The 13,756-nt window shown below is 43.8% G+C and overlaps 1 protein-coding gene across 1 annotated transcript in view; it reads left to right on the top strand.

The window, feature by feature from the left end:
- Nucleotides 1–8,656: 8,656 nt before the first annotated feature.
- LOC311161307 (myosin-13-like) overlaps nt 8,657–13,756 on the top strand; it is a gene marked incomplete at both ends in the record, with an annotated part of 28,791 nt that continues 23,691 nt past the window's right edge. Inside the window, 8 exons of the mRNA XM_084218793.1 lie at nt 8,657–8,860; nt 8,955–9,098; nt 9,190–9,346; nt 9,878–9,905; nt 9,996–10,107; nt 13,243–13,335; nt 13,432–13,495; nt 13,585–13,683. Coding sequence (XP_084074919.1) covers nt 8,657–8,860; nt 8,955–9,098; nt 9,190–9,346; nt 9,878–9,905; nt 9,996–10,107; nt 13,243–13,335; nt 13,432–13,495; nt 13,585–13,683 — 901 coding nt within the window. The remainder of the gene's footprint in view (nt 8,861–8,954; nt 9,099–9,189; nt 9,347–9,877; nt 9,906–9,995; nt 10,108–13,242; nt 13,336–13,431; nt 13,496–13,584; nt 13,684–13,756) is intronic.

The raw sequence follows: 13,756 nt of genomic DNA, 5'->3' as shown, positions 1-13,756 counted from the left end.
AGAACTTATTACACCATCCTTCCTACTCCCACTTAATCTTTGATTATTCTCTTAATTCTTGTGTCTTTTTTGCAAGATCTTACTTCAAGTTAAATTTCTTCAATCCTTCAAGTTACTTTGGAACATAATGTAGAGGACATTTAAACCTTACATGAGATCTGCTTTCAACTTTTGTTCATGAAAGTGATGTGCAAACCAACATTCCCAGCAGCATAGCCAGCAACCTCATATAGTCAATTGGTCATTGTATTCTGTTTCCAAAACTTCCCTGAATTTTCTAAACTGGTCAGGCAGACACCTCCTATGAAGTCTCCAGTGTAATCCTGATAACTTTGTCCAGCGTGGCCTCACCCAGAATGTGGGTTTTTATTCTTTGTGGATTTCAGCAAACATCAGAGAAATCCACAGTCATCTCTTGAAAACCACACTGATGGTTCAGTGCTGTTCCATGATAATGCACCCCAAGTGATCTATTAACAAGAGCCTGGGTTACTCTCATCTCCTGGCATGGGTTGTTCTATCAGGGACACCACCTTCTACTAGACCAGGCTGCTCCAGATTCATCCAGCCTGGCCTTGAACACTTCCAAGGATGGGACAGCCCCAGCATCTTTGGGCAACCTGTGCCAGGGCCTCAGCCCCCTCACAGGTGCTTCCTAATGTCCCATCTAAACCTACCCTCTTTCAGTGGGAAGCCATTCCCTGTGTCCTGTCCCTCCATGCCTTGTCCCCAGTCCCTCTCCAGCTCTCCTGGAGCCCCTTCAGGCCCTGGAAGGAACTCTCAGGTCTCCCTGGAGCATTCCCTTCTCCAGGTGATCATCCCCAGCTCTCCCAGCCTGGCTCCAGAGTGGAGGGGCAGCTCCATGACCTCCTCTGCTCTCTCCAGCAGCTCCAGGTCCTTCCAGTGCTGGGTCCCAGGGCTGGGACAGCTCTGCAGGTGGGGTCTGACCTGAGTGGGGCAGAATCCCCCCTTGACCAGCTGCCCATGCTGGGGGCTCAGCCCAGCACAGAGGGGGGTTCTGGGCTCCAGTACCTATGGCCAACCAATACTCCCAAGTCCTTCTCCTCAGGGCTGCTGTTGATTCATTCCTCACCCAGCCTGTAGATGTGCCTGGGAAGGCAGGTAATGCATTCCTATAGATATATGTGTGTATATATACATAGAAACACAAATATGCATATTTATATATGCCCAGTGACCCAGCTCTGCACCTGGCTGCAGGCAGGACTGCAGGGGAAAGGTGAGGCTGACGTGGGCACACAGAAGGCAGCAGGGAGGAGCAGCCTTGCTGGGACAGAAGTTCACTCCTCCACACTGCATTTACTGCTCCAGCAAAGCACAGTGCTGATGTCCCAGATACAGAATATATTTTACAAAATGCAGAGGAGCCCTTAGCAGCAGGCAAGGCCCTCCTGATGCCCTGGTAATCCCTACTGAGGGTTGTTTCATAACCTGCTAGCAGTGCAGAAGGACAGAAGGGTGTAGGGGACATTGCTGAGTGGGGTTGTGAGGCTCATCAAGGACAAAGAGCATCCCAGAAGGGCCCTAATGCAATAAATACATAAATAGAGCTGCTGGACTGAGCTTCCCCTGGGAAGGTCCTGGGATTTGCTTTAGATCAAGCCACTTTGGACACACAGACACCATCCCCAGGGAGACTTACATTTCTGCAGCAGGATTATCAGCCTGTCCTTGTCCAGGATCACTTCTCAAAATTATCTTAAATAACATCACAGACACAGACTTAGCTATACCTTCTCACATGGCTCAATAGACATTCATTAAGACAGCACCATCTGCTTCTCCCACCTATCCACGTGTCTTTGATTCTCCACTAGGTTTGTGGAATGCTACTTCCCTTTACAAATGCTGTTGTGCTCAATATGTTTATTTATCACTGTGTCCTCACATTCCAATCATTATTAGCTTCTACTTTTTCCTACCATTGGCATTTGGTTTACTGGGCCACCATTCCCTGAAACACTTTTCAAAAATCAGAATTTTACTAGAAAACTTCCAGATCTCCAAAAGCAAGGCAGCTTTAGTAAGAACTCACATACTACAGCCAATAGCCCAAATGTTACATCTCCATGTTCTTAGGGAAACCTTGGGTAAGTACCCTCTGCTCTTGGCCACCTGTAACTATTTGTGTTGTCTTTTTGGCAACTGGCAAGATGTACAATCCTCATCATTTTATTAGCTGAAAAATTCTAGCATGGAAGTCAAGCCATTTTTATCTCAACACAGGTTTTTATTCTGCTGCTACTAGATAAAATCCCAAATATGCAGTATAATTTGCTCTTGGGCAAGGAGACCCTGCAGATATGAGATCAGCTGTAAGTGGGAGCAAACAATATGTATTATTTCAATTGCTTCTGCCTCTGCTTCTGATTTTGCTACCAGAATGGCTTGGGTTAAAAGAAAGAAAAAGTGTTTTGTTGGCTTCAGAATGGCAGGGTACAAATAATAGCCTGGTAATAATTTTTTTTTCAGTTTGGTTGCCTCCAAAAGGGAATAAGGAAGAAGATCTGTCATTTAAGGTGAAATAGCCCTGCAATCCACAGGGTAATAAATAGTTCTCGTCAGTAACTTGCACAGAATATGGATTGCTGCCAATTTTGCAACTGCTGAAACAACCTGAAGATGTGATCATGCCACTGGTATATGCTGGGGGAAGAAAAAAGATAAATAGAGGATAGACATCCCCTTTCCCCTAAAATATATCATTGGCTATTTTGCAGTGTTCAGTAGTTAGCTGAAAGACATCTTCAGAGCCCATGTTCCAGTATTATAACAGGAGCTTTTCAAGGCTGGGGGTAAGTGACAGCTGTGAAAAAAAAAAGCTTGCAAATATATTTTTAGAATGGAATCCCTCAAAGATTGTCATTAATTCTATTTGGCCTTGGTGCAGTGTCAAACCCATGTTCTGTGGTGCAGAAATCAGCATGAAATATCGTACACTTTTGACAAGTTTGGGCTATCTTTCTCTTCCCTTTACATAAATTAATCTTTGTACTTTCATTAGAGAAGAGTATCACTTAAAGACAGGCTCAAAACCTCAAAGTACATCTTTTCAAACCTCAATACATTTGTTTCTTTTAAATGCAGGAACATTTGCTGAAACAAAAGTTTGTTTGAAGGTGTACCTCTCTCTGTGTATATACAGTTTTTCTGGCAACGCTGATCATTTGAGCCTTAAAGTCATCAGAGACCTGAGAAGAGCTGTGGAGGAATTCTTGCTCTTTATCCATTTGTACTGAAGGCCAAAAGCTTTCAATAAAACAGGACACCACCAGATTAAACTGTGGGGTTACCATGGCAGTAAATCTCAGTGATTCATGTTATGCACCTTGGGAATTGTGTCTCTTCTCCTTTTCTCCAAAACCAGTCCCCTACAAGCACATCATTTAAAACACATAACCAGCAACACAAACACAAGACCAGTCCCCTTTGCAAAAACATAATTTAAATTACAGGGAACAGGTTTTATCCCATGAATGAGCACTAATAATGCTTACCATAGAGTATTTTTGTGGTTTTTCAGAGACCTGCATGGACAGTGAAGGATAAAATCCAAACCTACAGAATTGCTACTGCAGATTAATGATCTCAAAGGCCAGGCAACTTTGCATCAGATGTAATGGAAGGCTCCCATTTGGAGGCTAAATCCACAAAAAAAATTACATTTTCAGAAGCCTTTTGCATTGATGGGGGACAACAAGAAGATAGTTGACCCTCTTCCCCTTTCTGTCTACCTGGTGTGCTGTAGCAAAAGCAACACAACAACCTGTTAAAATGGAGTGATAAAAGGTCTGAAAGGTGATGGCACCAGGAGCAAATCCATATGTGCCTGAAGGCCCAGGGACTGGGGGTTGGGATGAAATGTGAGAATAGCTGTACTAGTTTAGACCAAAATGTCCATCTGTCCCCAAAGTATCAGGCAGTTGCAGATACAGCAGCTGATCTGTCCGTGGTTTGGGCACCTCGTAAGGAAGCCTTGCTTCCCTGGCCACTTGTAGGGGGAAAATTATCTCTGCATGAGCATCCACTGCAAAAGCTGCAGGGTAACTGTCATAGGATCAAAGCTATCTAGTGCTGGAACAGGTGTGGTGTGCCAGAAAACAAACACTCTGCCATCCACAAAGAGCAAAGAATTCCTGAGATAACCAAATGAACAGATTTGCCAGGTTGTGCTCGGCACGCTGTGTAACCTCCCAGCTCCCAAGACAGGCTGACATTTCTGTATCACACAGTTTGGCAAAGCCAGAACTATGAGAGCTCCTGAAGATATTTGTGATTGGCCAACATTAGTAAATGGGAGAATTTATAGAATTCCAGGAATAACAATTTACAGAAACCATGCAGATGAATCTGCTGGTACAACACGTGTTTAGAGACTGACACAATAAATGTGTGGTCCTTTCCTCAACAGATAAATTGCTGTGATGTGAGGGACCCAAATCAGGTCTTGAGACTGTTAAAATGTAAAAAGTGCCTGTAATTCTGCTGTTACAACCAAATTTAAAAGCTAATTTAAAATGTCTGATACACAGCAATCGGCAGAAGAAAAATACAGTAATAATATTATCTCCATATCTGTGTGGTGTCATTGTCATTTCAGAGAGCATCTGGGCTCACACTTCAGGTCAGACTGGCAAAGACTGAATTAAAAAATATGAGTAATAAAAACACTGAAAGACATTCTAGAAAGGACTCAAAAAAAAAAAAAATAAAAACAAGAGAAAAGGCCTAAGTAGGATTCCTCTCAACACTGCAGGAATCCATTTTCTCTTGCAGAATCCAACACAGATGCCTTTTGTTGCCAGTGTAACTAAATCATGGGCACCCTGATGAGAATCCAGAACACACAGCCAAGGAGAGCTGTGTAAATGCACCAAGGATGTTCCCCAGACCAAGCCAACGTGAAGCAATGACAACAATCCACCTGACAATCCATCTCTTCCCATAGAGGAAGCTGGGTCATTCCACAAAGAGGTGGTGAGATTTCTCGACCTCTAAAGTTCAAATAATTTTCTGATGAAAGTTTATTCTGCCTTAAAATAAAGAAAAATGAAGTAATGATGACAAATCTACTTTGCTACCGCATCTCCTGTACAAAATCATCTTGTGGTCAGGGTATTTTCCAAAGATGTGAGAAACCCTCAAGACTGTTATTTTTTACTTTCAAATGCCTTCACCAAGCAGTGTGGCTGAGCAGGTTTGGTTCACACCACCTCCTCCCTTACCATTTGTCAGGCAGTGTTTTGTCCCAGCATGTTCTCAATTATTCCTCCCTTTCTTGGTGTCCCTTGCAGTGTCAAAACCAGTTCTTAAACAGCTGATCTGAAAGCAGCAGACAATCCCCCTCCACCTTCCTTTACAGAGCAACTTACAGTCGTTGTGGTTTGACATCCAGCCTGCTCCATGACAGTGGGGTGGCACAAAATTCAGGCACCTTTCTGCAGGCTGACCTTGAGCATGCCTCACAAACCCACAGGTCAGGAATGCAAATCTCTCTTGTGGTCCCTTAGCTGGCACTTGGCTCACTCTGTCCCAAAACTGAGGCTGGCTTCAGGTTTCAGAATGGTATAAAAAATTTGCCTCAATAAATCTTTCTTCTTATCTAGCAGCGTGTGTAGACAAGCAGGGAGCATAGGAGGGCATCCATTAATGTTATATCCTTAAAGATGGAATTGTGCACAATCAGGAGAACCCCATCCTGCTGACTTAGGCAAACCCTTGCAGTGCAGAGCCAAGCGTTGCCTTATTTGGCTTTATCAGAGCCATCTTTGGGTTCCTCCATCCTCCATCCTGGCACAGATCAATGTGAAAAGGACAGGTCAGTGCAGCTGACTCCATACAACCCTAAACCAATCCTGTCCCTGAGTAATTAGCAGAGAGATCAGAGCTACAACACGTTTACAACTAAAGAGTAAATTATTATTGACCAAAAATAGAGCTCTGGAGTGCTGTGTGGGCAGGAGGTAAAGTATAAAGAGCTGCAGCTGGAGGCAACTTTGTGATTTGCTACCTCAGCATCTCACGGTAAGTGCCATCCACTTGCTCCATGCTCTGACCATGACCATCTCAACAGATCCCCAGAAAGGTGGAATATGAAGGGGTGTTTTCCTCTCATTCCCCACCTGTAACATTCCAGGTCATGCTTTACATGCAGAGCCAAGGTGATACCACCCAAACCACTGCAAAGTGGTGCACAAGCAGAAGCAGGAGGGTCACAGCATGCCTGTCCTTGGAAGGGCCTTCTACCAACTTTGCTACCTCCAAGTCCTGTGGAAGGCACAGGAGGACTAGCTCTGAAGGCTATTGAATTGACTGGGATTAAATATGTCAAGCAGCTAACTTTTTCTTGGACATCAGATTTGTTTCAAGCAGCTCACAGAAATGTGGGAAGCAGCACAAGATTCTCTCTGGAATTCTGCTCCAGAGTTTTAAGGCACTGTGCACAGTTCAGCTGTCTGGAGAGGCTACACAGGGTGTAGGAATGTTTGATATGGCATAAGCTCAGGACACTGAACTGGTTTTGGTGGACAATGGACTGGTTTTGATGTAACTCTCTCTGTTCTTTTTTTAACCATTCCACACAGGTTCTGAAAACAGATTTCCTCGTGGGATCTCTGAAGGTAGGGGTTTAACAAATAACACAAATACCTTTGCTAATTGATCCTGAGCAATAAGTAAAGCTCACTCAGACAGTGGAAAGGGCAGGTGCAAAAGACAGTAGAACTAGGATCACTGGAAAGGATATATGGTATTTTAATCAACACGAGCAATGGTCACAGTTCTTGGCAGGAATGCCCCATGTATTGGGAAAGAAAAGTTACAGATGCTCAAACTTAGTCATGAGGGCATGATGGACAGAGACAGTAATGGCTTTTTGCGGTATAATCTTGAATTATGGGATTTATAGATTATTAAAATTCATCCCCTGCCATCTGCACAGCTGTTGGAAGCCTGAGGTTGTGTTCGGAGAGGAGGCTCAGGGGTTAGTTTCCTCTGGGGTAAAGTCTAGAAAATTATTTACTGACTTTGGTTTATCACACAGGCACTGAAACCCAGAAAAAGCTCAGAATGAACTTGTCTCCTGCCAGATAGGAAGATCTGTTCATGTTCAAAGAGTAACCTTTACAGAGAACTTGTGTGCACCACACTCCCTTCTAGGTTTTCTGGGGAAGGTTAGAGACTGGGAGCATGTAACAGAGCACAGGAGGAACCTTCCACACGTCTGTCTTCTACCCTAAAACCAAAAAGTGCTCACTGAGATTGGAGCTGAAAGGGATGGAAGCACAGGTTATTCTCCTAGAGGATGCTTCCTTCTCTGCTCAGGAATGTGTAAAGGTCTAAATTTTACACTATTTCCTATCAAAGATATTCAGTAGTTTAACAGACTCTGCTCCTTGAGGAATTTTCTGATTTGCCTTTTCTGATGTCATGTTCTGATTTCCCTTTTTCATGGATACTGTGAAATACCTTCTCTCTCTCTTTCCTATTGCTTCTCTTGAGCCCCTCAGACACAAGATCACATAGGCACAAACTCTGGGCTCAGTATATGCAGAATACTACTTTCAAAGTAAGCTAAAGGTTCTGGATTTTATGCTTTTGAAATTCCTGGCTGCTAAAAGCTCTTGCATGAGGCAATCCCTCAAAGTCCTGCAGGGTGCAGATCCCATAGCAGATAGCTTTTGCTGAGAGAGACCTGCACTTCAACAACAGCATATACAGAAGTAGCGTTAAAAATGTGTTGAAGAATTTTACTTGCTATTTCAAAAAATGCAAAATAAAACTGAGCATAAATCAGTTTTCTGAATTATTTCTACTAGACAAATCCTTAAAAATGTCTGGTATATATAGAATTGTCCTTTAATGATTCATAACTAATATAATATGTACAAGCTATAATATGTTCAAGCTATAATTGAGATTAGTTGAAATGTTATATCCCATCCTAAATACTATGCTATTAAGCTAATACTATGTTCTTAATTATTATCTGTAAGATGCATAATATTCCTTTATTGGCCAATTTTGCAACATAACTGAAAAAGATGTTTTATATTTGGTTCACCCAATAATCAGGTTTACCTTAAGGTAGGTGATGACTGACATTCACAAATTATTCTTGGTATAGACAGAAACTAGTTGAACTTCCCCTGCTTGGTATTAAAACATCAAAACCAGAGGATGCTAACATACCTCCACCTGGAAATCACACGTGAGAGCCACTCTACATGACTCATAGAGTTTACCTTTGTCTAAATTTTTAGATGCCCAATGACATAAACTCAGTGTCTTTGTGTATGAGGCTTTGAGAAGGATGTGGCTGTGCAGCTCTGTGAATAGAAGGAGAAGAGAGATCAGGACCAGCTTTTGAAGACTTCTAGCTTGATATTTTCCCTGCCCTCACTTGGTCACGTAGGCCTATTTAAGGGGGATCTCTTTAAAGATAATCTGGCTACAAGAGGAATTTCTTTATTAGCACTTCTTCAGTGGATAAATATAATTGAGGCAGAAGTTAAGTGCCTTATTAGTCCTCCTCTTCCTGTTAGTCATTGAGCATGACCACTGTCTGGATAAATGTAAATTTAAAATGCACAGACTCTCTGCAACTTTTCTGCATTCTCCCAGAGCAACTGCAGCCATGAGCTCAGATGCAGAGATGGCCATCTTTGGAGAAGCTGCTCCCTACTTACGGAAGCCAGAGAAGGAGAGAATTGAAGCCCAGAATCGCCCATTTGATGCTAAGACAGCCTGTTTTGTAGTAGATGACAAGCAAATGTATGTGAAAGGTACCATACAGAGCAAAGAAGGTGACAAAGTCACCGTTAAGAAATATGATGACACAGTAAGTGATACCATTGTTACTCCTATGGGATCATCCCGTTCAGGCAATTCCCCGTTTCAGATTTTTCCTGTTCCCTTCTCTTTTTTTTTGCTAGACTGTGACTGTGAAGGATGATGAAGTCTTTCCCATGAACCCTCCCAAATTTGACAAGATCGAGGACATGGCCATGATGACCCACCTGCACGAACCCGCTGTGCTGTACAACCTCAAAGAGCGTTACGCAGCCTGGATGATCTACGTAAGTGGCAGCAGCAGCTTCCTCTGGGCAGCCTCAGGAGCTGCTGGGCCAGGCTCAGGGCAAGCCAGCGAGCTGTGTCCCTTCCTTGCAGACCTACTCGGGTCTCTTCTGCGTCACTGTCAACCCCTACAAGTGGCTGCCGGTGTACAACCCCGAGGTGGTCACTGGCTACCGCGGCAAGAAGCGCCAGGAGGCCCCTCCACACATCTTCTCCATCTCTGACAACGCCTATCAGTTCATGCTGACTGGTGAGTTACTTGGAAAGAGTGGAAAAGCCTCATATATGTAGGGCAGGTAATTTGGTCAAGGAATTTTAGGTTCTACTCAGCGGTTCCTACAGCACAACGCAAGATCAGACCGTGAAAATCTTGATGGTCTGTGGGCTATCAGATAATGAAGGAAAAGCAGTAGCTGGCTGTATGGCTTTGTGCCTCCTCTCTTTGTAAGGAATTTAAAGGAGAAACACAGCAAATAATCTGATTATAATTAAACAGTATTTAAGCCAAGGTCTATACATAAAAGAAAAAAAATAGTAAGTGGGACGCCTTGTAAAGAATGACTGCTTGAAGTTAAATTTTGGGCTACTTCATCTCTGTCTGTACCAAAAATAAAAAGTCCAGATGCAAACTAATGTGTATTAACGCATCACTTACCTAGGCTTGTATGAAGGTGATAAATACTGATATAACACAGTTCTTTCCCTTGAAGTCAGTTGTGTCTGAGGAACTGACACCTTCCACATCTCATTTGAACACCTCTCTCTGTGATTTTGTTTTCAGATCGTCACAACCAGTCAATCCTTATCACGTGAGTATGTTTTGGTTTGAGTGACAGAGCTGACAGAAAAGTGATGATGTTTCCTGTTTCCTGTAATAATTGATATTTTTGCTTCAACAGCGGAGAATCCGGTGCAGGGAAGACTGTGAACACCAAGCGTGTCATCCAGTACTTTGCAACAATTGCAGTCACTGGTGAGAAGAAGAAAGATCCACAGCCCGGCAAAATGCAGGTATGACACCAGCTCTCCCTTCTGGTATTTGCCAATACTGACTAGAAAGTACCAATGTGTATTTTGGGGCTGCAGGAATACCTAAAGGCAGAAAGTGTTGTGCAGCTGAGAAGGCAGTCAGGATGCACAACCCAAGCACACCTCTGCTCATTTACCCCTGATGCCCAGCCTCAAATCTGCTGAACTCTTATAAAACCATTTTGTCAGTGTAGGAAAGCCTCATTTACACAGGAGAGTCTTTACCAGGGAGGGGGAGATAATGTTAGACAGCAGCTTTCTCTGAGCTGGTTGTCCATCGATGTACCTGTTCTTCAGTGTCCTCTGAGATCCAGAGCACCTGAGTGCTGCAGGTGGAAAGAGCAGTTGTAGGTACGCAGATTGTGGGAATTGGGGCTGGGGCTGTGTGTGGCACAGTTTGGGGTCACTGGGCTGTGTGTGGCACAGTTTGGGGTCACTGGGATGGTGTGTGGTGCAGCTGTGAGCAGCAGGTGAGCAGCACTGACAGCAATCAGCCATGCAGTGCCCAGGTGTGCTGAGCACCCACCCAGGGGAGCAGGGGGCACACGGGGGCAATGCAGGAACTGCAGGGGTACAAAAGGTTGGGCTGAAGAACAACCTTGAAGCCTTCTGAAATGATTTGATGTTGTTCTGTATGGGCAAATGCTTAAAGCCTTCTGAAATTTCATGGTGGCACTCTGTGTATCATGGCTGTATTGACTGTGACACATGCTGTGACAAGCAGTCAGTTCCCACTGGCACATGGCTGTGCCATTCCTGGTCCTTGGCTCATTCCTGTTGGCAGGGCAAGTGCAGGAACTCTGCACTCCAGAGTGGCTGTGCTGAAGTTAAGCATCATTTCACTTGCATCAAGCAGTACCTTCCACTGGCTGGTTTTTCTGTCTGTGGTCAACAGAACGGCCCAGAGGGACAGCAGGAGAAAAGGGCTGGTTTTGGGACAGCTGGAACCACTTCCAGGACAGTCAGAAAGTAACCTCAGAAAGGATCCTTGCAGGAAAGAAAGTGCATGCCTCGATGTCCCTTTGCTGAGCTGCACAGCTGTTGCAATCTGAGCCCACTGGTGCATTTGCAAGGCACAGGCTTCAACCCCCAGCACAGAACAAGCAACAAACACCCTTGTGGCACAAGTGTGTGCCACCACAGCCTGTGAGATGCTCATCAAAGCGTGTGACATGTGTCAGCATGTTATTTGAGGACCCAAGGGCACAGTGGAGCTTAAGGAGATTCCAAGGCTGAATATTCTTTCACTCAGAGGCAGGTGTCTGTGATTGATGGGCTGTTATGGCCAAGGCAAGTTCATCACAGGCACTCTTTCCATCAGCACCATGTTAGAATCTCCTGGGCTCAACTTTCATCAGCTGCTCACTATGCCAGGACTGATCTCAGAAAAGCTTCAAGACAGCTGAGACATGTACAGACCATGTGTGATAGCAGGAAAAATCACCTGGCTCTCAGACTGACAATAATCTGTTCTGCCCTCTTCTGAGTATCCACAGAATACTCTATATTTTGAGCATTCCAATCTCCATGACAATAGTATGTTCCTCTTTATATGAACATTAAATAAAACACGTTATGGTTCTGTGTAGCACAGCTTTCAATGGCAGATACAAGCTGAAATCAGATGCCAGGCAATAGTACAGGAATAAGGAAAATGTGTACAGCATTTCCCCAAAATATGGTCTCACCCCCCAGCCTGTAAACAGCACTCCAGAATGAACTTGTGTAAAGAATTGCCATGTTCTTCCACACTGTTTTCCATGTACAGTCCTCCTGTTTAAGTCCCCTGATTACAGCTGAGCACTCAAAAGAGAGTTGGCATTGATGTAGTCAGCTGCACTGGCACACACATCCTTCCCCTCTCCCTCCCCCTCTCCCTCTCCCTCTCCCTCTCCCTCTCCCTCTCCCTCTCCCTCTCCCTCTTCCTCTCCCTCTCCCTCTCCCTCTCCCTCTCCCTCTCCCTCTCCCTCTCCATCACTTAGAAAGCCAAAAGATACATGTAGAGGACATTATTCTATGGATAGGATATTTTATTTTTAAAATTATATAGAGCTTCCTACGGTACTGCATTGCTTTAATTTTAGAGGTCCATCTTCACGGTGGACTAACAAAACCGAATTTAAACCTGCTGTGCCATCTGCAGACAGTGCTGGGAACGGCAGTGCCTCTCCCCTGTGCTCAAGGCTGCACTACTGCATGCACAGAGATGCAGTAACTGAAACAGTGCTGCTCACCTTTCATCTGATATAGACCAATTTATCATTTTCTTTTCTTACTCTTGGTTTTCCATCTGTCTTGGAAATTATCCCTGGCAACACTTTCCTGCCCAGGTTATGTAGGATCAGTCATGACTTTGCTAGAGTCACACCAGTGACTCTGCTTCCTGGACTGTATTGCACCAAAAAGAAGAGAATAATGTCACAGAAGATTTTTTCCTTCCATATTTTTGCACTTACCAAGAGGGATACAGCACAATACCAAAATTTTACATGTTGATCATTCTTTCTGCAGTAATGCAGCAGGGGAAAAAAAAAAAAAAAGGCAACAAATTGAAGAGTCTCTGTTCTGTGCTTATCTAAGTCTGGTATTTGAATGTCAGGCTTTGTCTATGTCTCAGTTTTCAAAGAATGTCAAGAGCTGTATTCCTGCATCCTAAAAGGCTGCTGTTGTTTGATGCAACTGCAAAGTTTTACATTCTCCCTCAGTAGGTGCTTCCTACCAAAGTCTGTACTTGCAGGGCTTGAGCAACCTTCAAAAAACTTTCCAGATTTCTCACATTTTCTTTAGCTGTCGAGACTTTTGTGAACAGGAGTGCAGAAATGCTTCTCATACAAGTTTCAAATGCCCTGAAGTCCACTGAAGTGACTTTGTATGTGATACCAAACATGTGCTATCAGACACAAGAAACAAAAAAATCGCAGATCTGTCTTTGAGCGCTCTTCCCTCTGAAACCAATGGCAATATCCACCAGTGTTGGCTGATGAGTGATTAAGAACTCTGTTAATTTTTAGGTTTAAATCACGTATGATATGTAAAAATTATCTGTTTATCCTTTTTGCAGTATTTGTTAATTACTAAGTAGTAAAGTGATAAAGCAGAATTTCCTTCTGTGTCTAGGGAACTCTGGAGGATCAGATCATCCAGGCCAACCCACTGCTGGAGGCTTTTGGCAATGCTAAGACTGTGAGGAACGACAACTCCTCACGCTTTGTGAGTTCATTTCAGATTTTTTGGAAAGAAGACATTTAATGCAAGTCTCATTCATTGATTGTCATAACCAATGGTTTGATCTGCTCTGCTTGATAGGGAAAATTCATCCGGATTCACTTTGGACCAACTGGCAAGCTGGCCTCAGCAGATATCGAAACCTGTGAGTTGCAGCAACTCAGTGCAAGCAGAATTTATGCATTTGCAACCTCGAATTTATCAGGAGACTAACAGCACCTCTCTTTTGACTAGATCTCCTGGAGAAATCCAGAGTCACTTTTCAGCTGTCTAGTGAAAGGAGCTACCACATTTTTTACCAGATAATGTCCAACAAGAAACCAGAGCTCATTGGTGAGTGCCAGCAGGGCTGGGCTTGGCTCAGTGAGTGCTTTCTCTTCCCACTGTGATCTCCCCAGTGCCACTA

The sequence above is a fragment of the Fringilla coelebs genome (assembly GCF_963513975.1).
Source record: "Fringilla coelebs genome assembly, chromosome: 19".
NCBI lineage: Eukaryota > Metazoa > Chordata > Aves > Passeriformes > Fringillidae > Fringilla > Fringilla coelebs.
This window is presented reverse-complemented; position numbering and strand designations above follow the sequence as displayed.